Source organism: Ictidomys tridecemlineatus, chromosome 8, assembly GCF_052094955.1.
Source record: "Ictidomys tridecemlineatus isolate mIctTri1 chromosome 8, mIctTri1.hap1, whole genome shotgun sequence".
Taxonomy (NCBI): domain Eukaryota; kingdom Metazoa; phylum Chordata; class Mammalia; order Rodentia; family Sciuridae; genus Ictidomys; species Ictidomys tridecemlineatus.
In genome coordinates this window covers 143,411,160-143,437,253 of record NC_135484.1, presented here as the reverse complement: position 1 = coordinate 143,437,253, position 26,094 = coordinate 143,411,160, and the positions used below count along the sequence as shown (strand labels likewise).

General features: G+C 39.3%; 1 protein-coding gene across 1 annotated transcript in view; it reads left to right on the top strand.

The window, feature by feature from the left end:
• The first annotated feature begins 10,845 nt into the window (after window positions 1–10,845).
• Elovl2 (ELOVL fatty acid elongase 2) overlaps window positions 10,846–26,094 on the top strand; it is a 48,692-nt gene continuing 33,443 nt past the window's right edge. Inside the window, exon 1 of the mRNA XM_078020538.1 lies at window positions 10,846–10,974. Coding sequence (XP_077876664.1) covers window positions 10,972–10,974 — 3 coding nt within the window. The 5' untranslated portion in view covers window positions 10,846–10,971. The remainder of the gene's footprint in view (window positions 10,975–26,094) is intronic.

The following is a 26,094-nucleotide window of genomic DNA, read 5'->3' as shown; positions in this document are numbered from 1 at the left end:
GTGAGTATCAAACTTGAACTAAAAGAATAATGAGGTTATGAGGCTGCCTGCAACTTTAATTTTAGGATCCTTTTAGGATCTGTTTATCAGACATCAAAGAAGATGCTTAGGGCTGAGCATGGTGATGGACACCTATAATTACAGTGAATTGGGAGGCTGAGGCAAGAAGATTCCAAGTTCAAGACCAGCCTCAGCAACATAGGGAGACCATCTAAAAATAAAAAAGCAAGGAGCTGGGGATGTAGCTCAGGGGTAAAGCACCCCTGGATTCAATCCCTAGTATGTAAAAGAAAGAAGCAGTTAATGTATAGTGTCTAGCCATTTATATATTTGGTTATGTGTACATATGTGTCTTATACATTCATTTAAACATGAAAATATTGGTACTTGTGCCAGGTACAGTGGAGCATACCTATAATCCCAGCCACTCAAGAGGCTGAAGCAGGAGGATCATGAGTTCAAAGCCAGCCTCAGCAAAAGCGAGGTACTAAGCAACTCAGGAGATCCTGTCTCTAAATAAAATACAAAATAGGGCTCGGGGTGTGGCTCAATGGCCAAGTGCCCCTGAGTTCAATCCCCAGTACCACCCCACCCAAATATATTGTTACTTGTTTTCCAGTTACATTTTAGATTCCAGAATAGTGCAGAATAACAGCCTATATATTTGAAATATATAAAATATTTCAAATATTTTGAAAATACTTTCATTGTAAAATTTAAAACTAAAACCCTGACTTTTGTTTTTCATTTTAGTATGTCTTGTAATTGTTTTCTTGATAAAAGGAACTGCTAAGGAGGACATAGAAAATTTAAACAGATCAATTTCAAGCAATAAAATTGAAGAATCCATCAAAGGACTACCAACAAAGAACAGTCCAGGAACAGACGGGTTCTCAGCCAAGTTCTACCAGACCTTCAAAGAAGAATTAACACCAATAATCCTCAAATTATCCATGAAGTAGAAAAGGAGGGAACCCTTCCATACTCATTCTATGAAGCTAGTATCGCCCTGGAACCAAAACCAGACAAAGACACATCAAGGAAAGAAAACTTTAGACCTATATCCCTGATGAACATAGATGCAAAAATTCTTAATAAAATAAAAAATTCTTAATAAAATTCTTAATAAAAATTCTTAATAAAATAACTGGCAAATGGCATATAAAAACATATTAAAAAGATAGTGCACCATGATCAAGTGGGTTCATCCCAGGGATGCAAGCTTGGTTCAACACATGGAAATCAATAAATGTAGTTGCTTAGGTTGTTGTGACACGTGTGGTCGAAACCTGTGATAACAAAAATGATCTTCATACTCCTGACCATTATTTAGATTCTCCCTCTCTCTCCCTCTCCTAGAATGTTCATTCACTAATTTATTAAAAACATGAAATGTTAACTACATTTTTTTTAAAGAGAGAGTGAGAGAGGAGAGGGAGAGAGAGAGAGAGAGAGAATTTTTAATATTTATTTTTTAGTTCTCGGCGGACACAACATCTTTGTTGGTATGTGGTGCTGAGGATCGAACCCGGGCCGCACGCATGCCAGGCGAGCGCACTACCGCTTGAGCCACATCCCCAGCCCAAACTACATTTTTATTTACTGTTTCTTATTTTGTATTCCATTAAATATCAGAACAAATATAAGAATGCACTAGCTCTTTTTCCCCATTAATATAACAAAATATCTGAGGCTATGAACTAAAGTTAAAAAGGTTCATTTATCTCACAGTTCTGCAAGTTCAAGGGCGAGGTGCTGCCAGCTTCTCCTCGGCTCTCCTGAAGACCTCAGAGCAGATGGCATCATGTCAGCTTAGGAACCAATTCCTGCGGGGCATCATGGCAGGAACATGTGCAGGAGGGGGAATCGAATGCAGGACATGTCAGAGACCCAGACAGCAAAGACAAACCCACATAAATGTAGTATCTCATACTAGACAAAGGCTCCATAAACATACTTTGGAGAAAAGCCTCTTCAGCAAACGGTGCTGGGAAAACTGGAAATCCATGTGTAGCAAACTGAAATTAAACCCCTATCTCTCACCCTACTTTGAAACTCAATTCAAAGTAGATTAAGAATCTAGACCAGAGGCCCTGCACCTACTAGAAGAAAAAGTAGGCCCAAATCTTCATCGTGTTGGCTTAGGAAACTAATTCCTCAACAAGACTCCTAAAGTACAAGAGGTAAAATCAAGAATCAAAACATGGAATGGTATCAAACTTAAAATCTTCTTCACAGCAAAGGAAATTTCCATCAAGAATATGACAAGAGAGCCTACGGAGTGGGAGAAAATCTTTGCCACCTGTACCTCAGATAGAGCATTAATCTCCAGAAAATAAAGTTAACACCAAAAAAAAAAATAATAACCCAATCAAAGGAACTGAACAGGTACTTCACAGAAGATGAAATATGATGGGTCAACAAATATATGAAAAAAAAGTTCTAAATTTTGGCAATTAGAAAAATGAAAATTTAAACTACACTGAAGGGCTGGAATTGTGGCTCAGTGATAGAGCAAAATAAATAAATAAATAAAAGCATTGTGTTGTGTCCATCTACAAAAAAGTTTCTCTCTCAAAAAAAAAAAAAACTACACTGAGATTTCATCTAACTCCAGTCACAATGGTACTTATCAAGAATACAAGCAACAATAAATGTTGGCAAGGATGTGGTACACTTATACATTGCTGGTGGGACTGAAAATTGGTGCAACCACTATGGAAAGTAATATGGAGATTCCTCAGAAAACTTGGAATGGAACCACCATTTGATCTAGTTATCCCACTCTTCAGCATATACCCAAAGGACTTAAAATCATCATACTAAAATGATACAGCCACATCAATGTTTATAGTGGCTTAATATCCAATAGCTAAGCTATGGAACCAACCTAGGTGCCCTTCAACAGATGATTGGATAAAGAAAATGTGATATATATACACAATGGAATATTACTTAGTCATAAGGGAGAATGAAATTATAGCATTTGCCAGTAAATGGATAGAACTGGAGACTACCTTGCTAAGTGAAATAAGCCAATCCTCAAAATCCAAAGGCTGAATGTTCTCTTTGATATGTGGATACTAACACAAAATAGGGGGGTGAGGAGGGAAGAATAGAAGTTCAGTGGATTAGACAAAGAGGAAATGAAGGGAAGGGAGGGGGTATGGAAATAGGAAAGACAATAGAATGAATCAGACATAACTTTCCTATGTTTATATATAAATTCATGACCAGTGTAAGTCCACAGCATGTGCAATTGCAAGAATGAGAAGTTATAATATATAGTATAATATGTCAAAATAAATGTTACTGTCACTTATAACTAAAAAGAACAAATAAAAAAGTAATTGTGAGGTACTAGTCTAGTCTCTCACATTACTCTCATTCCAAGCAAGAATGCTTCTGGTAAGGAAGGATGTGTGGCTAGTCAACACTCTCCACCCACAGTGTGTCCTCCTGAATTTTTTTTTAACTCATGCTAGGAGCTGCACTTCATTTTATGCTATTTTCTCACTTTTTATTGGTGCATCACAGTTGTACCTATTGATGGGATGTGTTGTTACATATATTCTGACATGCACACAATATGCAATATAATTTGGCCAATTAACCCCCCCCCAGCATTTCCCCCCTTCCTCCCTGCTTTCCACCCCTTGTGAATGGCAGGGTTTTATAAGCATTCAGTTGATTTTTGTTATGATTTAAATTTTAGATGTCCCCCAAACGCTCATGCGAGACAGAGCAAGAAAATTTAGAGGTGAAATGATTAGGTTACCAGAAGCTAAATGTAATCATTGCATGAATCTGCTGATAGGTATTAACAGGGCTGAAGCTATAGGCAGTTAGGGTATGGAAGGAAGTGGTGGGTCTCTGGGGCTATGCCTTTGGGGTTTAATTTTGATGTGGTGAGGGTAAACACTCTCTCTGCTTCCTAGTGTCATGTCCTGAGCTGCTTTCCACAGCCATACACTTGCTGCCATAATGTTATGCCTCCCTTCAAGCCCTGAGGAATGGAATCAGTTGTCTATGGACTGAGACCTCTGAAACCATGAGCCCCAAATATACTTTCCTCCTCTAAAATTGTTTTTTGTCAGTCCTTTTGGTCACAGTGGTGAAAAGTTGACTAAAACAGAAATTGGTACCAGGAACACGGCCACTGCTGTGGATAAACTGATCTAATTGTTCAGAAGTTTTGGAGCTTTTTGGAATTTGTGGGAGGAATTAGGAGACATTTAGAGATGCAACCTGGAAAAGTTTTAGGTTATTGTAAGCAGAGCTTAATGGGCAATGCTGGTGGGAGCTCCGAAGACCAGAATTCTAACAGGTCTATGAAGAGTAGGATTCATGAGATTTCAGAGAAGAATGACTCTGGTGGAAATTGGACAAAAGTCCATTCATGTTACATTCTGGCTCAGAAATTGTCTACATTTTGCTCATTTCCTGAGTCTTTTTGTGAGGCTGAATTCAAAGGTGATGGACTTCTTTTTTTGTAGGGTAGGGTTCTTTCCAGTTATTCATGACAGTAGAATCTATTTTGATATTCATACAAGCATGGAATATATCTTATTACTAATCAGAATCCCAGTCTTGTGGATGTACACGATGGTGAGATTCACTGTGGTGTAATCATGTAGGTACATGCAAAAGTTATGTCATATTCATTTCACTGTCTTTCCTATTGAGTCTCCTTTATGCCCCTTTGTCTAATCCACTGAACTTCTATTCTTTTCCCTCCCTTTGTGGGTTAACATCCACATATCAGAGAAAATATTTGACCTTTTTTTGGGGGGGGGGATTGGCTTATTTCCCTTAGCATTATAGAATCCAGATCTATCCATTTACTGGCAAATACCATAAAGTTGTTGTTGTTCTTCTTCTTTATTGGGGGTGAGGTGGGGTACTAGGGATTGAGCCACATCAGGGGTCCTCAACCACTGAACCACATCCCCAGCTCACTGAGTTGCTTAGGGCCCTGCTAAGTTGCTGAGGCTGGCTTTGAACTTGCGACCCTCCTGCTTCAGCCTCCCAAGTTGCTGAGATTACAGGTGTGTGTCACCACACCCTGCTAGATGGTGGACTTCTTAACCTGGCAGAAGAAATTGCTAGACAGCATAGCCTTCAGGTATTGGCATGGATTTGCTGGTGACTTTTAGTCAAGTTTACAGTGATAATCAGGAGCAGAAACAAAGAGCAGAAAGATTTGAAAAATTTGAAGTTTGGCCATAAAATTGTAAGTAAAGCTGGGGCTAAGGAAGGTGTGGTTGTTAAAGACATTACAGACACTTTGCTTTACGACTTGGCAGTTTTCTCGACTCTCTATACACAAATGGGAATCCACTAAATACCAAAAATGTGGCTTGAGGACATTGCAGGAATTGGCAAGACCACAGCCTCTCAGACTCAAGGATGGAAAATTCCTTTGAGAAGAGACCATGGGGGCACCCGGCTTGTACAGGGGTCCTGGCAAGTTGTTTCACCAGGCTCAGCTGCTGAGGCACTCAGAGGCTGCTGCAGCCATGGTTCCTAGAGTTTTGGTAACTACTTGTGATGGTGGCAGATACTGGCATCAACCGCATGGTACTGGACCTGCAGGATGATTGCAGGATGCTGAAATTAGCGGGTCACGGAGGCTTCCATTGAGATTTCAAAGGAAGTTCTGTGATGCCAAAGTGCAGTAGGGTCAGAGTCCCTGTGGGATGCCTCTGGGAGGATAATGCATGGAGATGGAAGGAGGAGGCTGAAGCTGCAGTGGAGACCCCCAAGATTAAGAGATGATAGTAACATGGGATATGTGCCAAGGGAAGTTGCAGGAATTGAACAGAAATAAGCCAGGAGTGGGCTATAACCAGCAAAGCCATAGGGACAGAGCCACCACAAGCCCTTTAGAGAGAACATCACAATGCCCTGAGCCCCAGAGGCTGGATGTGAAGCTACAGAATTTGTTTTCCCAGCTGGATTTCAGATTTGCTTTGGCCCCATCCCTTCTTTCTATGCCCCTATATATTCCTTTTGAAATGAAAATGTTTTCTCTGTGCCTTTGTATATGGGGTATATGTAACTTGCTTTTGATTTTTACAGAGGCTCACGCTGAGAGTTTGCCTTGTGCATCAGGGGAGACTTTGAACTTGAACGCTGGGGCAATGCAAAAACTGTTAAGATTATGGGGACTTTTGGAATAGACTAAATATATTTTGCATTGTAAGATGGGAATGTGCTTTTGGGGGCTAGGTATAGAATGTTATGGTGTAGATCTGAGGTGTCCCACAAAAGCTTTATGTTGTGAGACAATGCAACAAAAATTTAGAGATGAAATGATCGGGTTATGAGAGTTTCAACCTAATCAGTGCAGTAATCCCCCAATAGGAATTAAATAGTTATTAACTGTAGGCAGGTAGAGTGTCACTGGAGGAGGTGGGTCATTGGAGGGCATGCCTCTGGAGTACATATTTTGTTCTTGGTGAGAGGGGTTCTCTGCTTCTTTGTGTCCTGAGCTTCCTTCCTCTACCACACCCTTCTGCCATGATATTCTGCCTCACCTTGGGCTCAGAACAGTGGAGTCGGCCATCCATGGACTAAGACCTCTGAAATCATGAGTGCCCAATAAACTTTTCCTCCTCTAAAATTGTTTTTGTTGGGTCTTTTGGTCACAGTGGCAAAAAAAGGGGCTGACTAAAACAATTTTTAAGCTTTAAGTTTGGTGGAGAATAAATAGAATAAATACACAGTAAAAGTAGACCAGGGAACTACTATACCGAGTTAATCTCAGACGGACAAGACACCCGAGAAAGGAACAGCCCGTGCATGGTGTGTGTTGGAAAGGCTATTGTGGGTCACGTTGAGGAATTATGGGCCCTCCCCTTTCTTGTGAAGGAGGCTGTCCCACTTGATGCCCAGGCTACTAGTCATGTACAAAATGATCTTTTAAAAAAGAATATCAAATTTTAACAGATTCAAGTAAAACAGCATCTATGAAAGATAATATGGTAAAGTGAATGAACGTGTAGAGGAAAAAGACAGTTAAATGAGTGTAATAAAAAGATGAAAGGAGAACAAAATAATGGTCCAACCAGGTGTTTTGGGTTTTAAACTGAGGTGGCTGCAGCTGTAGAAATCATGTGAGAATGTCCAACCAGGATGAGGCTCTTGGAGCTGAGATTCTCAAAGCTTAGGTCTAGGGGCTCAGGCTAACCACGGTGGTGTCAACAGACACACAGATCTTAATCTACAGGAGTGGGTCGGAGGGTGTGTCATTACAACTCCTGACTCACATATCTCTGGCCCCTTTCTGCTCCTTAAGAAAGCCCACCTGCTCATCAAGGACCCCCACCCTGGTCTCTTCATGCCCTTCTGCCTGGCTTGTTTTCATCATTAGTTCTCGACTCAGACATCATCTAATCAGTGAGGCCTTTCCTGACCATTCTACTCCGCAAGTCACTCTCTGTCGTATTATTTCTTTCTGACACGTCTCCATTTAGAATCATGTTGTCTTCTTTCTTCCCATTAAAGTCTAATCTTTATAAAAGGAGGGAGACCTATCAATATTGTTCAAGGCCATAGATATATCATCTAAGTTCTAGAGAGATTCACCTATGTTTTTTGTTAAGGGTCAAATAAAAAATATTACAAGTTTTGTGGACCGTATAGTTTCTGTCACAACTAGGCAACAGGGCTATTGTAGTACCAAAGCAGCCATGCATAGTAGGAAAACAGATGGGCATGGTTGTGTTCTAATAAAACTTTATAAACAAAGACAGGCAATGGGATTTGTCCTATAACTGCAGTTTGCCAACTCCTGCTCTAGAATATTTTACTAGATCACCGTACTCAGTATGATATTTTTAAATGAACGAATAAACATAATTTAAAAAAATCTGATGGATATGATATTATAATTGTCTACTTGTTACTCCATTCCAACCAAATGAGCAATATGTTTAGATATTGCTTTTTCATAAACCCTTAGTCCTGACAATATTGAGAGAAGGATGTGATAAATCTGTTGGAGGTAACTCAGTTGTGTCAGTGTGGCTTTGTCAGGGTATATGCTTTGTCTTATAATTATTTTTCATTTCTAAACTCTTAGGTGCAGAACTTACTTAGAGTAGAATATGTGGCCAAGGAGGGGATTTGATTTCTGGAATTTGCTTCTACTATTACACTAAAAATACAAATACTTTGAAAAAAAGTGATAGATAGGTTTAAAGTCATAATAAGTCATTAATAAGGATTTTCCTAAGTTTTGTGGTAAAGCATGTCCCTAGCATGTACAGGACCCTCGGTTCATCCTCAGTACCACTAAAATAAACAACAAAAACACCATGCTAGATGTCAAAAGAAGAGATGCTTCAGAAGAGAACCATGCAAAAAAAGGACCAGACTCACAAAAATCAGTTTTCCTCCTTCATAATTTTGAAGAGAGCTAGAAGACTAGTACGGATGGCAATTGAGATGATAAGAATACTGGCCCAGGATTCAAGCGATCTGGGCTTTAAGACAATCACCTAGCAGTTGTCAGCCTTCTCTAACTTATCTGAGATAGTTTATTCACCTGTAAAATATAACATGTACATGAGAAAATATAAAATTTAAAGAGATAAAAATAGAGTCTGATCTTTTTTTTAGGTTTAAGATTCTTATATTAATTATGACTTTATATCATAGCACATGATGAAGCTATAATTATGTTATTGTATACACATTCAATATCAGCTAAGAAATACCAGCAGATTCTAGCTTTTATATACAAATAGAAGAGAATAAATAATAAGAAAGAAGTATTATAAAGTTATATTAGTGATGGCATATTAAAACCTTCATATTGATAAATAGGTGGGAATTCATATTATGTCTACTTAAGACCTTTCCCTGTTATATCTAGTTAAGACACTTTCCCAATTCTGTTTATATAAGTAAAACTGCTTCCTTTCTCTATTTAATGAACAGTGGTGGGAAAAAATACCCTCCGACACTTGCTGTCTCTTGTGTTTCTTTATTGTAGTAATGGGGGAAACCATAAAATAGTAGTTTAAGAAATATAGATGACTTTTTAGACTTCCTTCTTGCCCTGTAGGTTGACATGTTTTTAGGTAATAAAGGCAAAATAATAATCATCAGGCTAAATAGGTAATGGTAATAGAGTAAATTCAAAGTTTAAGAGTTCCTTCCACATTCTAATGTGGTGTGCCTTGTAAGGTATAGGTGACATCAATCAAGATTCTTGCAAGTAAACAGCAGCAGAGTGCTTGGAGGTTTATGTCACTTAACTTTTTTTTTTTTTTTTGGTGAGGTCCTTAGTTCAATCCCAGTGTGGGTGTGTGTGTGTGGGGGGGGGGTGTCCCCTTACATTGTTAGAAAAATCGACTAAAACTTCCCTTGAGTAGATGATAGTATTATGTTTCTCAAAAGATAGTCCATGGACCACCTTCCTGCATCAGCATCATTTGTGGTTTGTGAAAAATCCATGTTTCTGATCTGTACCTGAGACCACCTGGACTCCTGGGGTATCTGTATTGAATCAGACACCCTCTGTAGCTATTTATACACAGTAAAGTCTAAGAATCACTATCTAAAATCCTAACTGTAGAGTATGTGTTGGGGGTTTGCTCATCAATGCATTACCAGCTCCAACTACAATGCCTCAATATTTGTTGAATGAACAAAATGAATAACTGGACTCATTTTGAATGTTTGATTTTGGCTCCCTGGACACTTCTTATAAAATATGCCTGGACTAAATATAGTATTACTTTTTGATTTTCACTGTCATCAAGTCAATAACTAGTATTTTTTTGCATTGGACATTTTCCTAGAGTTTTACTCCTATTAATTTCATCCTAATATTATATAGTGTAAGTGCTATTTTATTCTCATAGAGGAGGAAACTGGAGCACAGAGCCCAATAACCCACAACCAATATGTGGCAGAGGTGAGTCTTGAGATTTCTGAGTCTTAGCAAATATATACCTGTTTATGGTCATAAAGTCATCCATTTCTTATTGACAAATATCTACTTGACGTTTATCGCTCCAACTAAGGGAAACTCTAAAACAAGGAGTGATTATGCAAGAGTTAAGACTCAGCCGGGGAACCTGTAGTTACTCACTTTGCTACTTTACAAAATTCTGCAAACAAGTCCTGCGTCAGGTGTGGAACATGAAATGTATGTCACCTCCGTGCACATTCTGGAGCGTGTGGCATTCTCAACTACCAAACACACGTCGGACTTTGGGCGCTATCTAAAAAAGCAAGTACACATTCTTATGGCCCCAAAGAATGAAAGGTCAAGTAACCCAAGTTTACCTTTCTCTAGGTCTTTCCTTTAGCGTGCCCACACTCACACACAATAAAAACCCCAGGGCCTCAGATTCCACATATTCGGTTCGCAGAGTTGAACCACTAACAGTGGAGATCACTGGCAGAGAAGCCCTGGGGCTAAGATTTTGGAGGACGTGCCAGACCTGCGGGAGCAAGAGCCAATCCCCCTTAACGCGTGCTTTAAAACATTTAGCCAGCCTTAAAGAAGAAGCGATAGGCTCTCCTCCCCACGGTGGGTTCTCGCGACTGTGGCTTTCATCCGGGGGCTGCAGGTGGGTCCTCGACGGGCTCCGCGATCCTGCAGCAGCCGCGCACAAATGGCGCCAGCTGAGCCTGCAAATCTCCGCCCGACCGGCAGGAGGCGCACGAGGCAGAGGGTCCGCCGCCTGGCGCGCCCGCGTGTCCCCGCGCGCCCTCCTGGCGGCGCCGCCCGCGAGGCCCCCGCGGCTCGCTGGGCGGGGCGGGGCGGGGCGCGGGCGAAACGGCCCTGAGTAGGGCGCGCCGCGCGGCAGCGGCGCGAGCCCGAGGGGGCGTGGAGGCGCGGGCGGCGTGCGCGCGCCGGGCGTGGGCGCGGGTTGGGGTAAGAGGAGCGGGCGCCGAGCGAGCGCCGGCAGAGGGACGCCGGCTACCCTGGACAGCGCATCGCCGCGCAGCATGGTGAGTGCGGGCCGCGCGCCGCCCCTCGGGCCGCGCTTCCTTTCTCTCCTCCGCCCGCGCACTCGGCGGGCACCGGCGGCGCGGGCGCTGGGGGTTCGACCGCTAGAATCCGCGGCTGTTGGCGGCGCCCGGCCGGGTCCGCGCGGGCGGGCCTGGGGAGGGGGCGGTGGACGTTTGGGCGGGGGCGCGCGGGCCGGAGCGGGGCCTGTGGTCACAGAAACTTTGTCGAGGTCGCTCCCCGGGACCTCGAGGCGCCCACTCGCGTCCAGCCCCCTGTTGCATGCACGCGGACGCCGAGGACCCGGCCGCGCCCGCCCGCCCGCTCTCGCCCACCGGGACCGAGGACCGCTTTTCCCGCGCGCGGGACCCACGCTGCCTCGGGAGGTTCTCGGGTCGGGGCCCTAACGGTTGAAACCCTGCGCCCTTCTCGCCTGCACCCGGGGGCGTGTCTGCGCGGCCGCCCTCCCCGGCCGGCGTCGGGTGCTTTGGGGTGAGTGTCGGGGGGCCCTGCCCGGGGGACCCCGCCCGGCCCGTTGGTAACGCTGGCTCCTCCGCCGGGAGCTCGTCTCCTGGAGAGGGAGGGGGTCCCGGCGTCCAGCGGCCTGCCCGAGAGTTTTAGCAGCCCAGCCCGGTTCTCTGGATACAAAAAGAGAAATGGTGCTGTGCTTCGCACGGAAGAACAGCCCTTGGCAAAATGTGAAATCCACATTTGTCTTCCGAGGTCCATTTTCTGCCTTCGCCTCCCTCCACTTGAGGGCTTGTTAAAATTCACTAATCTCCTTTTCCCTACTCCACCTGACCCTCATCAGCCCGAGGTTTTGCCCCCGCTACTGTTTCAGGCACACAAGTGCCACTTGATTGTATGTGAAGTCCGATCACTTTTTTTCTGAAATTTCCACCTTTCCCACCATGTTCATATTTTGTTTACCTGCTTCATTTTTGTCTTCATTTATTGTTTAGCATCCTGTATGTTTTGTTTCTTGTTTATTGAGCATCTCCACCAACATCTAAGTTTCAGGAAGACCATTTTTTTTTCCTATCTCTCTCTCTCTCTCTCACACACACACACACACACACACACAAACCACCAGTGCTGGGCACACAGTAGGTGTTCAAGAAGTATTTTTAAAAAAATTAATCCCAGTAAATCAAAATACTTTCTGTTCATGCAAAACTGGGAAGCAGCATTCACTTTGTAACGACTGGGTAATCACTTCGAGGATTATCCCATTGACATTGTGATGATGAGAGTCTCTAGTGATGTTTGGGAAGAGGTAGATATTCTTGGACAGTGGGGATTCAATTTTGTGACCCTCAATGGTAAGAGTATAGGTGGTCATCTCTTATTCCTGGTCTGTCACTTCATGCTCTTGACATCTTGGCATCAGAATAGACAGGTATTTTAGGGTTGATTGGCTCTCTCCTTTGTTCCAAAGTATAAGTAGGAGATTACTTGAATAAGGGAACAAATTCAAGGGTATCTCCTTAACTGAATGAAAAAGTTGTGAGAATTAATCTAACAGCCAGAATCAAGGGTAGGCTCTTCTAAATTTTATCCTATACAGTTGTGCTGCTACTTCTTTTGGTAGGCATTTTTCAGTAATGTATCTGAATCCAGATTATCTCACTTAAAAAATGGGGCAGGGGGTTGGGGATATATAGCCCAGTTGGTAGAGTGCTTGCCTCACATGCACAAAGCCATGGGTTCACTCTGCAGCGCCAAACACACACACACACACACACACACACACAAATAATAATAATGGGGCAGGGAGGGAGAAAGATTGGGGGTTGAGTTTATATATAGTGGGTCAGTGAGAGAAACCCTTTTGAATTCCAATAAGAGCTATATAACATGGTTTGTTCTTAATCTAGGGAGTATGTTGTTATAATTGGAGACCAACTGCTTAATGAAATTTAGAGGAGCAAACTTGAAAATGATGTTTTTTAAATTGTGACCTCATACAGGTTGGTTGTTCTGTGTTAACCATCTTGTCCAGATAGGTGATAGAAATTAAAGGTGAAAAGGAAGGGAAGACAAGCCTGTTTTTGAAATCAAAGCCAAATAACCCAACATAAATGAAAGATACCTTATTCTTTGGTTCTAATTGATATTTGTTGGAGATTTTACTGTAAGGATTCTGGTCAAAATATCAAGTCTTTTTCTATCCCTTCAAAGTGTAGCATTTTCAAGAAGTATAAGATTCATTTTAAAGTATCCAGTTGGGTAGGCTTAATTTTTGAATCTTTAGCAAATGGTTGCAATTTAACCTAGCTTCCTTCAAAACATTTTAGTCAGTTTGGGCAGTTCAGGTGCTGTCAAGAGTCTGAAAGGGACTGCTGAAAATTTAAGCACATGCATTTCATATCTCAAGTTATACTCAGAAAACAGGGTTCTCCTCTTCAAGGTAGTGCCAATAACCCATCTTCATTGTACAGTTAGGTATGTACCATTTAAATTGGCAGGTGGAACTTTTAGGAGTAAATGCTGATAAAGGGAAACAAGTTTTGGTGGAGACTTATTTGGTGACTCAACATGATGAAAGTATGCCAACAGAAGTAGCTCATCATAATTCAAAAGTAACACTTTGCCGGATGTTGTGGGGTATGTTTGTAATCCCAGCTGCTTGGGAGGCTGAGGCAGGAGGATTGCTACCCTCAGTAAAAGCAAGGCACTAAGCAACTCAGTGAGACAATGTTTCTAAATAAAAAGTACAAAATAAGGCATGGGATGTGGCTCAGTGGTTGAGTGCCCCTGATTTCAGTCCCTGGTACAAACACATTTGTATTTTCTTCTCAAATTAGGGCATTACCAGTTAATATCTGACTCTGATAAGGAACCATTTTTAAGAATTGTTAGATTTTCAAAGGCTGTAATTAAACTGTTTAATAACTGGAGAGAATAACTTGTTTTAGAACTTGAGATCTGGTGTCATTCATGGGTTTGCATCTCAATACCAATATTTCACTGTGACCTTGGATCTCAGTATTTTCTTCTATGAAAGATGATAATATTTTTTCATAAGGCTGGGAGGAACAAATAAGATGTACTTTGTGTCAAGCATAGCGCTTAGGGTGCTCAGTTAATACTTTTAAAATGTGTTCTTATTTTTTGTGTATCTGTTTTTGATTGAGACACTAGATGGTATCTCTTATCTATTTCATATTTCTCTGTCCTTTATGTAATTTTAATATATATCTTAAACATTGTTCTGCATCAACACTGTACAATAGGAACATAATGTAAACCACATGTAATTTTCTAGTAGTAACATTAAAAAAAAAGACTAGTAGAATTAATTTTTTTCTATGGTGCTGAGGATCGAACCCAGTGCCTCACCAGTGCTAGGTGAGCTCTCTACCACTGAGCCACAACCCAGCCCTAAGACTAGTAGAATTAATGATGTATTTTATTTAACCCACTCAATACAAGTATCAATGTAAAAAGGTTGATAACATATTTTACTTGTTTTTTCCATAAAAAAATCTTCAAAATCTGGTGTGTATTTATTCCTATAGCACAGAGCAATTCAGACTAGCCACATTTCAGTTGCTCAGTAGGTACATGTATTTAGAGGCTGCTGTGTTGCACAAGACACCCTAAATAGCACACATCCTTCAAACTTACATGTTATCTGCTAGGCCCTTTCCACTGGGGAGAGCCTCACTGCCACCTAAACCCAGCATTGCACAGAGGAAGCTACTCATCTTTCAGACCCTCCTCTCTGTTCCCTCTCATTGACAGTAATTCCACCAGCTCTTCAGTCTACTGTGTCTGAAATCTGATTCTTGTTCTCTTTTCTTTTATGTTGTTTATTGTCCTAAAATTCTTAATATTCTTTTTCAAAAATTCATTCTTTTCAGCTCTTTCTGTCATTTTTACCTTTTCTACAGGTGTCCAATTTTATTGTCTGTTTTAAATTTCTGCCTCTATTGAAAATGTAGTTCTCTATATAAATCACTGAACTCTACATTCTATTCTTTACTTAGCCCTTTTCATGTGAAATTATAAAATGGGTTCTGTTTCATAGCTTATTCCTATGCTTAACCTCTTTCCTTTATGAAATATCCAAAGAAGAATACTGAATATGATAATCTGGTATTAAAATGATCCACCCAAGAAAAGGATAAAAATAAGCCACAAAAGGAAAAATGAAATTGTTTATTGAAATTTTATTATCTTCCAAGAGGCATAATAGAACTAATAATAACAATGAATATCACAACAGTGATGACACCCTACATACTTTATAAGAAACAGCACTGTCCTCTTTGCCTGGTGAATGAAGGCACAAAACAGAAAACAGACACTGGACCAAGAGTCGGCACACCCAGTGTCTAGACCTGGCTTTAGTATTTACTAGATCTATTCCCTTGATCAAGTCCTTCTGAGACACTCGTTACCTACCTGCTAACTGGGTGTTCTTTTCTAAAAGATTGTTAAAATCCCAAGGGACCTGTGCCCCTTTTTACCTCCCTTGGCTGCATGGCTTTTCCCCCCAGAGAGCTGGATGTTTGTCTTAATCCTTTCACAGTCAGACCTGCCCTGATTATGCTGCTCATCAGGTTACTCATTTACATACACTTGAACCACTTGTGGTTTTTTATTTTTATTTTTTTGATTTTTTAGTTGTAGATGGACACTATACCTTTATTTATTTTTATGTGGCACTAAGGATCCAACCCATTGCCTCACACATGCTAGGCAGGTGCTTTATCGCTAAGCTGCAATTCCAGCCTCCATCTATGTTTTTATTTATCAAATTGTTTATTTCTTACCTGAATGCAAATTTCCTGAGGCCAGAGTTTTGTTCAGTAGTGTATCTCAAGCACCCAGGTTGTTGCCTGGCAGGGAGGAAGTGCTAAGCTCTTTTGGCTGAGAAGCTGAATGCCAGCTCTCCTGTCTTGCTGCACTGCTGTTCTCTTCACATCCCCCATGGTGGTTTGAGAACTGAACATTGGCTTTGCAAAGATACTGTGTAGTTCCTTCAAATTGCAGACACTCTTGAGGCAGTCAATTTTATTTTATTATAATCATGATTCAGCTTAGACACGTTTCAGTAACATAGCTGCTTCATTAATGCACATGTGCCAGTGTAACTTTTAGTAAAAGAGAAAGTGCATATACTCCTACAACTATGTTTACACTTCAGTCATATTTGTGGAAGGAGCCAGGTTATATAATTATATTCAAATGATGAAATCTGTAATTTTATTATAAATTCTTACAAAATTAAAACATGTATTTCCATACTTAAGTTTGCATTTCATGGTATAATTTGTTGAAGGGGCCAGATTATGTTATTTTTACATCATGAAATCTATAATTATAGCATTAAGTTCTTACTAAAACGAAAAAGTCTCAATGTAACCAAAGATGTGATACATAAATTTGCAGAATAATTTTTACTTTATATGTATTTATAGTAATTTTTAGCATTAGTTATATCTTAAATATCTCATTTTATATTAATCAGTTAAATATTTTCAATGCATTTTTTGTGCACATTCACTCTTTTGAAGCTTCCATTACAAGAAAACAAATGCTGTATCAAAATATCTCCTTTACAATTAAGAAAATTGAGTTTCAAAAAAGCTAAATGAGGGCTGAGATTGTGGCTCAGCAGTAGCGCCCTGGCCTTGCATGTGTGAGACACTGGATTTGATTCTCAGCACCACATATAAATAAATAAAGATCTATCAACAACTAAGGGAAAAATATTTTTTTAAAAAACTAAATGATTTGTTCAGAGGTACACATACTGTGGGTAGCAAAACCAGGTCTTAACCTTCAGATCTAAAAATGACACCGTTTCTACTATTCCATATATTCTAGCCATTAGCCAGCCTAACTATACTTATATAAATTAACAAAGTACTTTGGGAGAATCACTGTGACTTCTCTGTGTAGTTTCCTCCCAATGAATTACAAGAATAGACAGATATTTATGGATTTTACATACATATATGTACATACACATATATGTAAATATATAAATATATAAAAAATAAAATGCTCACATATGTATATGTGTATTATAAATACATATTATATGCATATGTATTTATATATATGTAATACATACATATACATACATACACACAAACACACAGGTTAGATGTCCTTTATCTGAAATGCTTAGGACCAGAAGTATTTTGTATTTTTTTAGATTTTGGAATATTTGCATATAAATAATGAGATATCTTGGGGATGGAATCCGAGTCTAAACATGAAATTAATTCGTGTTTCATGTGTTCCTCATATGTACAACCTGAAAGTAATTGTAATATTTTTAGTGCAACTGTGTATTAACTGTGACCTATTACATTAGGTGAGGTGTGGAATGTTCCATCTGTGTTCCTCATGTCAGTGCTTAAAAATTTCAGATTTAATTTTGGATTTTGGATAAGGATGCTCAAACTGTAATATGCACATATTTACTTAAACATATTAAATATACAAAAATCTGTTTCCATTTTGTATGTATAGAAAATGGGACCTACAAGGAAAAAGTGTTGTTTGTAATGGAGGTGTTCATGAACAAAATATGCACATATTAAACTTATTAGAATAATAAATTGGAGCACCCTTAAACTAGACTAATAATTTTCAAGTCACTGTTTTTTAATAGAATGCAATATTAAGACATTGATCAGAAAGAATAGCAGTAGCTTTGCACATACATTCTTATTTCAAAATGAAATTTGGCTTTATTTCTAGTACTTTTAACCATTGAAACACATTGAATTTTTCATGTGACTAAGCATAATTTGGTTTGTGAAATCTTTTGAGTTTCACAGATAATAGGACTACCTTATTTTTTCGATAGGGTCAAAAATTTATTGACCATTAAGGAGTTAAAAATTAACTCATGCCCTTAAAGAAAAAGATAATGTGCCCATAATGCAAAATTAAGTTTGAGCCATTTTCAGTGTTCCTGGAAATCCAGTTCTGTTCCCCTGACCGTCTCTGCCTCTGGAAAGTCTGTGTAGTGCTGAGGCATGGCAGGAATAAAGGAAGTCTGTGCTTGGAGCCTCTGCTCCTGTTCTTTAGGCTTTTCTTAAATTGTTATAGGGAAGGCAGTCTTGGAACAGCAGCTTCCTTGACTTTGGGACATCAGATTTTATGGCTGTTCTAATGTCAGTCATGAAGTTATGCTTAAGAGGGAGGGTGCTTTGGGCTGTCAGGAAAACTCTCAGTGGGCTCTACTCTCCTCTAGGGCAACCCAACCAAAATTGTTCTTGGGGCCTCTTTACTTCCCTGTCTCCAGAGGCTAGGCAGTTGTTATCTGTTGTATTTTCAAGGAAGCCATTATCCTACCTTCCTTTGGCCTTTTCTGCTTTCAGACTCCTAAAAAGAAATCACACAGATCACAAGTCAATTGAGATTTATTGCCTGAAGTCTTTTTCAAGCTCACAGATACAAAAAGCAACAAAGCTAGTTTCATTGTTTTGTTACTCGTGTTTCTTAAACAAGAGCATAGTTATGACATCAACCCCTAACAAATCCTACCAGTGCCACTAAAATGCTGCCAGGTTCATTTTGCAAACTAGGTTTATTGTAATAATTGTTAACCTTTACAGTTTAAAAAGTCGATGGAAACATCCCTGTATTAATACATTTCTGAAAAGAACACTAATCTTATGAATGCTTGCCTCATATAAGCTAGAACAAGTATCTCTAATAGTCTTAAGCCCTTAGTGTGAACTTCGAAATTAATAGTTTTCATTTGTCGTTCTTTTGAAGGAAAGAAGTATATTGTCTACATTGAATATCTGAGTCTTTAAAATTGCTCTCAAGGATACATGCAAATACATTGCCTCAATCATTTTTTGATTAGATATATTCAACACTTTGTTCATTCAGCATATACTCAGTACTGCTCATTACAGATTGTGTGTTAGGCACTATCAATTTAAAATAAAAGACAGTCTCTGCTTCAAAGAAATGTGTAGCAAAAGTGATGATTTGTCTCTTCCAGTGCAGTATACCTCAAGTCATCAGAGAGCCTTCATGTCCTACTCAGGCTACTAAATGTGCTTCCATGTCTATATCCTTCTATCTAATAGAAATACCTAGTCTAATAACATGACTGATTATCATACACAAAATACAGATTCTATGGCATGGGTAAATTTTAATTTATCATAACAAGTATGTGGTCAAGGCATGCAGAGGACTGGTAACTAAGAGCCAAAATATCAAGGATTAATAAGAAGACAAATCTGTGTGACACCAGAGTACTCGGTAGACCAGGCAATTCAGTGAAGAGGAAAAAAGACAAACCAGTGGTCTGAGAGATAGTATTGATGAGGTAGTGTGGGTTTGAACAGGGCCCCAGGAATCTGACAGACATGTTTAAATGCACATGTGCAGACTGGGCGTAGCCAGACCTGCTGCATGAGAATTTCTGAGGGAAAGGCCTGAGAATCTGTATGCTAGGAATCACCTGCCTCACATTTGAAATCTGATGCTCTAGGAAATACTTTCTAGCCGAATGTTTAGAATATGCTTCCTGAAGGAATTGGGATCAATATTGAATCACAACTGGGTTATATTTTGATAGGCAGGAAATGGGAGGAGTGTAGGATTGAGCTGAACATCCTGGTTAGAGGAAATAGGTGGGTAATGTCCCAGGAAGTGGTAACAGATGTATTTGAGAGACACTATACAATAAGCATTTTATGGATTAGGTGTCGGCATGGAGCTAGCTCACATGTAGGTGTTCAGTAGTTGCTTTTTGGATATGTAAAGTCTATGTATCACTTGGTTATGGGGCTTATACCAGGGAGAGATGAAATCAAGTCAGATTCTGAAGTTTTAGACTAAGATGTTTCTCCTAGATTGTGTAGGTGGTAGAGAATGGTCCAGTTTTTGATATAGAGAGTCCACTGATAGCAGCATCATTCAGGAAGATTAATCTAATTCCCATAATCCATGGGGCTGGAAGGGCCTGGGTAAGGAGGTTATAAGGGTTCAAGTAACATTCTCTGCCTTTCACTTATTTTCATGTTGTCAACTTTTGAAAAAAATCTTGCTGCACATTCCTGGGTTCAAGTCCCTATTCCATGTATTACTAGGTTAGTTATTTGAACGTCAGTGGTCTCATTTATGACATGTATAATAACTAGCACATAGTGAAGGTGGGTCAGATAGGATAGGACATTTTAAGATTCTCATGTTACACAGGCCAGCTGGTAGTAGACTCTCAGCTGGTGCAGATTCCCACAGAAACTGAACCATTTCATCTTTACAATCCTTTCCCCAACCCCTCTATGCCTAAACAGGAGATATTTTAAAACTATCTTGATTAGTGTATATGCATTTACGTTTTTAAAATTCTCAAATCAAATTCCTATGATAATGGATTTGAATTTTAACATGCAGGATTTTTTCTTAGAAGAAAAAAAAGTAAAAAAGATTCATTACCTGATTTCTGACCCTTATCTATAGGATTAGTTCTGCTAGAGTAATCAGTGAACAATAGTAATTAGTGAACATAGTTCATGTTTGTTTCAAAACTATTTTTGTCATGTTCTCACCTATAGATACATTGGTATTACAAAACTGATTTTTTTTTGGAAAATTTTAATGGATTTGAATAACAACATTGAGAAATCTCAAGAGATATACATAACCATTAAACTTCAGTTATCTGCCCAACCACTGGCATAAAATTGTCTGTCTTGAGCTTCTTAATAGTCTTTAATCTAGTGCCTTAACCCCTAAAAGTTACACTGCAGGAAAACATATCTTCCATTTTCTGTCTTTCCCACCTAAATAAGATAAATAATTGGATTTGTGTATTGTTTTGGAAATAATAAAGAGGATGCATATATGCATTTAGCTTCTTGTCTGTCAATTTTGAAGTAATGCAATTTGATTACATGTTTAAGTGGATAAATGGGAACAATAAATGAAGAACAGGCAGTGTTAAATTAAGTGGAAAAAGGAGGAAACACAGGTTGGGTGTATTAGCAACTAATAGACCAACTGGACTGGAATGAATTCCTGTGCAAGGGACTGAAGACAAGAAGGGAATATTTTGAACCAAACAGAATGACGTTTCTAGGTCTCTGGTCAAAGTCCGTAACTCCCTCCAGTGTAAAATGTTTTCCTGCTTGGTAGAATAACTTTGTTTTATACCCTTTGAATAGAGGGCAGAATTTAAAGATACAATCAGGCATCCCTTGCTGAAGACAAACTAATAGGAGGAGAATTTTTGAACCATATGTTTTCAGAGAAACTTATTTAAAAGTAATATTTTTAAGCCCTAAGTCATGTTCTTTTGTACTTTTTATTTTGTAGGGCTTCTGCACACAAATATCTTTGTGCAGTAAGTTGTTTTATAGAAACAGAAAATAAGATGCAAACTACTTTGAGAAAGGCAGAGTCAAGTTTCTGAATTTGGTACATATTTATAATAATATATGTCGGGGGGGGCAATGTATTTTTAGATTTCCTATCTCTGACAATGCTTTCTTAGTTCAGAAAGTAATTTCTTGGTTAAATACATTTCAGTAGAATACATGAACTTTGGAGTAATATAGTAAAAATACCAACTAACCATCACCACAACAAAACTGTCATTTTAGCCATTTGGAATACCCAGTATCTTAATGGGGTTAAAAAACAAACACAATGAAAATTTTCTTAAGAGTTTATTGGTATTTGTCTTCCTTTCCAGAAGTCGCCTTGTTTTACACAAGTTTGCAAGTTCCTTTCCTGAGCTAAGTGCTCAAATAGGCCAGTTTGCTAATGTCAGAGGTGTCTTGAATGCTTGATTTATTTGTAATGATTCAAGGGATATTTGATTATCCTTTGTTCATGTGAAAATAGATGGTATCTGCTACTCGAATTCCCTAGATTTGCCAATGATCTTGTACATACGGTAGAAAAAAATTAAGGGTTTAACACTAGATTTTTGTGGCCTTGTAGAGGTACTATCCAGGTCTCTCTTGCTTTTTGTTTTGGTAAAAACTTTTATTCAAAGTGGTAAAAAATATGAAAATTAATTGTGGCAGTTTTTAGAATAAATTCTGCAATTTAGTAGTGTTGTCACTATTTTTAAGACCTTGAAGTTTTTTTCATAGCTAAGACCTCAATCTTATAAGGAGCAAAATAGACAAATATTTTAAACATCCTGTTAGAGGTATGACAGAATCGAAGCATAGAAAGTCACTTCTCCAACACATCTGATGCAGACTAAAACTGGAGTCCAGGTCTTTGACTTCTAGTTCTTCCCTATTTATAATAGGAAAACATCTTTGGTTTTGCCATAGAAATGTGGAAATTTCTGAATAGACATCTGGATCAGTGAGACAAAAAGAGAAAGTCCGTGTAGATGTGGGACCTTGCTACCAGAGAGGTGGCATTATAAACCAGAAGAGACTACTCAGGGAATAGTGTTGGATAGATTAAATCTCTACTTGACATCTACAAAATAAATTTCAGACCACTTAAAATACTGAAGGAAAGTGAAGCTTTAAAGTATTAGAAAAATATAGGTTATGGAAGGAATAAAGTCTTAAATGAGACTAAAAAACGTAAATGATGATAGATTTGGACTGAGGCCATACCTGGAAAAGGAAAAAGTGATAGGTTTGACCACATCAAAATAAAAATAAGGGCAGGCTAGAAGAAGGTATTTTCAATGTACATAAACAAAAAAAGTAACACCTAGGATATAAAAATGACTTTTAAACACAAGTCAAATAATCCATTAGGAATATGAATGAAGGATATTCAAGACAGCTCACTGCTGGGCGTGGTTACACATGCCTATAATCCCAGAACGCAGGAGGCTGGGCAGAAAAATCACAAATTTGAGGCCAGCTTTAGCAACTTAGACCCTGTCTCAAAATAAAAAATAAAAAGGGCTAGGTATGTGACTCATCTGTGTTCAATCCCTAGTATCAGTTAATGAATACATACATACATACACACATACATAGGTAGCTCACTGAAGAGGAAACTATTTATATTATGTGAGTAAACATTTTAAAACTTGCACAACTGCAATAGCAATATGGAAATGCAAATTAAAACCATGGTAAACACATGGACTTGGCAAAAATTAAAAACAGTAGCAGGTTCTGTAAATTTTTCAGAGCAATGTGAGAGTTTTTACAAAAATTAAAAATGCATTCTTTAAACAACATAGCAGCTCCACAACTAGATTTATTCCTAGAGAAATTGTGACTTGTGAACATAGAGATTTGTATAAAGCAGCACTTTTCATAATGACAGAAAATTGGTAACAACCTAAAATGTCCACTAGTAAAGAAATGGACACATAACAGTATAGAGCACCCACGTGGTGGAGTGCAGCCAGCAAACAAGACTGGGGCAGAAGGAGCCACAGAAAGGCCAGTGTGTACGGTACAGTGTATATGAACCCAAATGCCCAAAGCCTCTTGTGTCTGGAAATCTGTAGCAACGGGGATGCAGACAGAAGAAGGGAAGCAAGGTCCAGGGATGTGCTGAGGGAATGACATCCCTATCTATTGTTTTATTTCTCAGTGTCCAGCACATGACAGATAACTCATAAACATTTTTTGAATTAATTAATTTTAAAAGATTTGGAGCAAAAATGATATAATTTTAACATGCATATGTTTGTCTTATTATTCTCTTAATTTCTATGCTTCACATCTCCCCTTCCAAGTTAAAAATAGGTTTGGATTTGGGATCTGCATTAGAGTCTTAGATCAGAATTCTATTAATTAAGAACTGCATCCAGGACAGATGAGCCACAGGGCAGGAGACCTTCTGTTGTTCTGTTAAACCTTAATCCTGTTGTCTTGGCTAAATGAATCGACAGGTTGCCTCCATGCAGCTGTAGAGAACTAACAACACAGAAGGCTGGGTTTGTCATTTTCAACATCTGTGAAAAGAATAAGCCAATTTCCCCATCATGGAAAGACAGAATGACCAAATATAAGCAGTAATAGCAACGAATACATCTGATCGAGTGTTCCTTACTTCCCAGCAGCTATAGGAATCTCTTCTTTACTCAACTTCACAGCAACTCTGGACGTCGCTACTGTCATTCCCTTTTTACAGATAAAGAAACTGAGGCAAGTCCAGGTGAGAGGGATATAAAGGAATAAGGAGAGCATTTTTACTCCAATTGTATACCATAAATATTTGTTTCCTAACCAGAAGTCAGTTGTGAAGGGCTCTCAGGAACCAGTAGTGTCCTCTCCCTTCTCTCTTTTCATATACACACCTCATTCCAGTGTTGTTTTTGAGAATTGTATATTGACTGTCCATGAATTGCAACTCTCCTTTTTACACCACTGAATTTCCTCTTTTATTTTTATTTTTTTCAAGATGTCATTCTTGACAAAAGCACTAAAGGAGGATGCTTCTCTAGGATGACACTCCCCTTGGAGATAAGTCTGATGGCAGTGGGAGGGAGTGGAAAGCCGTGACAGTGTGTGCCTGCATTGGGATGCAAAAACTTAGAACACTGAGGTCCTATCTGTTACCTTCCATGTCCTGCCTGTCATAGATCCTTTACAAATATGAGGTTGACTCTTCACAACAACACTGTGAGGTTAGGGTGATTAGCCCCATTTCCTAGATAACAAAGATGCTGCTCAGAGATAATGGTTTACCCAAGATATGCAGTTACTTGGAGTCAGAGTCAAGACTGGGACTTGTGTAAACTCCCATTCTTTGCAGTGAACCATGCTGAATGCCATGCTACCTCTTGGCCATAGCCTGAAGTGACCACTAGACTCAGGTTTGGCTGAAAATAATCACAATGTGAGTGACTGGCAGGAAGACACAGCCGTCCTATAAACAAGTCACTCATCATTAGCTCTATGAAATGGGGCAAGTGGCTTTATTTCTCCAAGCCTTATTTTACCAGTCTGTCAAGGGGGAAAGAAAATACCTACCTTATAGAGCAGTTAAGAGAAAGAAAAGAGATAATAGGATACAGTGTATTCAGTACAATGGCCGGTGTCTAGTGACACTTTCTTGCTACTTTCACTTGTTATTCCTGTTATCATCATCTTCTGTAGTGTATGTAATGAAGAAATAAGTGATGACGGAATTCTAAAATTGGGAAGTTCTTGATGTATTCTAAAATGGAAAAAAATAATAAAGAGTTAGCTTTATGACTGCTGTAGTAGCTAATGTGGAAGAATGTACTCTTTTCCCTTTTTATCAATCACTTAATAAAAATAAAGGAAAAGAAAGCTGACCACCATTGTCACAACATGGAGACGGTTTACTCTTCTGATGGGAACAGCTGCTCTGCACTGAAGCCATTCAATCATGGGTCAGCCTGTTTTTTGTACCTGCTTCTAGTCAATAGTAAAATCTCCTTATAAAGTGATCAAACTAAAGAGCCAGAGAACTAGAATAAATCATGCAATGGTTTATCTTGGCAACTATAGCCAACGAAGCATGCAATATTCTGGATTGACTTTGTTTTATTCTACTAAGGAGTTAAAATGCTATCCAAATCTAAAACTAGAAAATAATCCCCAAAGAGCAAAAGGCATCCCCTAACCAGTGCGACTTAGATGTAGTTAAAAAGGAACTCTGCCGTCATCATTTGCTTGATTGAAAAGAAGAGAAATCCATGTGTGTTGACCCCCGCCCTGCACTGGCAAAAGTCCAAAGGAGACCATTTGGAGGAAGGTGCCAGGGGAAAAGGTTTTAGAGAGGCCCAAGCAAAAGAATTGGTTATATTAATAGATACACAGTGTTCATATTAGGAGTGGTAATAATATTTCTATTACTTTCTGAAAGTGTTCACTTCCAAGAGCTCTAAAATTGTTTAAAAATGGACAAACCTGAAAGATTTTTTTAGCACAAAATTAGGAAGGGCTTTCCAAAAATAAGAAACATTTAAAGCTAGACTTTTTGAGCTGGTTTGGAGGCTCTGGCAGGGGAGCACAGCTGCACCTGTGCCTTGCCCTTGACCACAGCCTGTTCCCCTCATCCTAGCACACAAATTCTGGAGGGATACACGGGGAGAAGTGAGGGGAAGGGGACACCCACCAGCCAACCAGATCAGCCTCATCAACCCTGGTGATCAGTGCAGTGATGGATGTCACAGCCAGATCTCCCCCACACCAAGAACCTAAGGTCCCTCACTG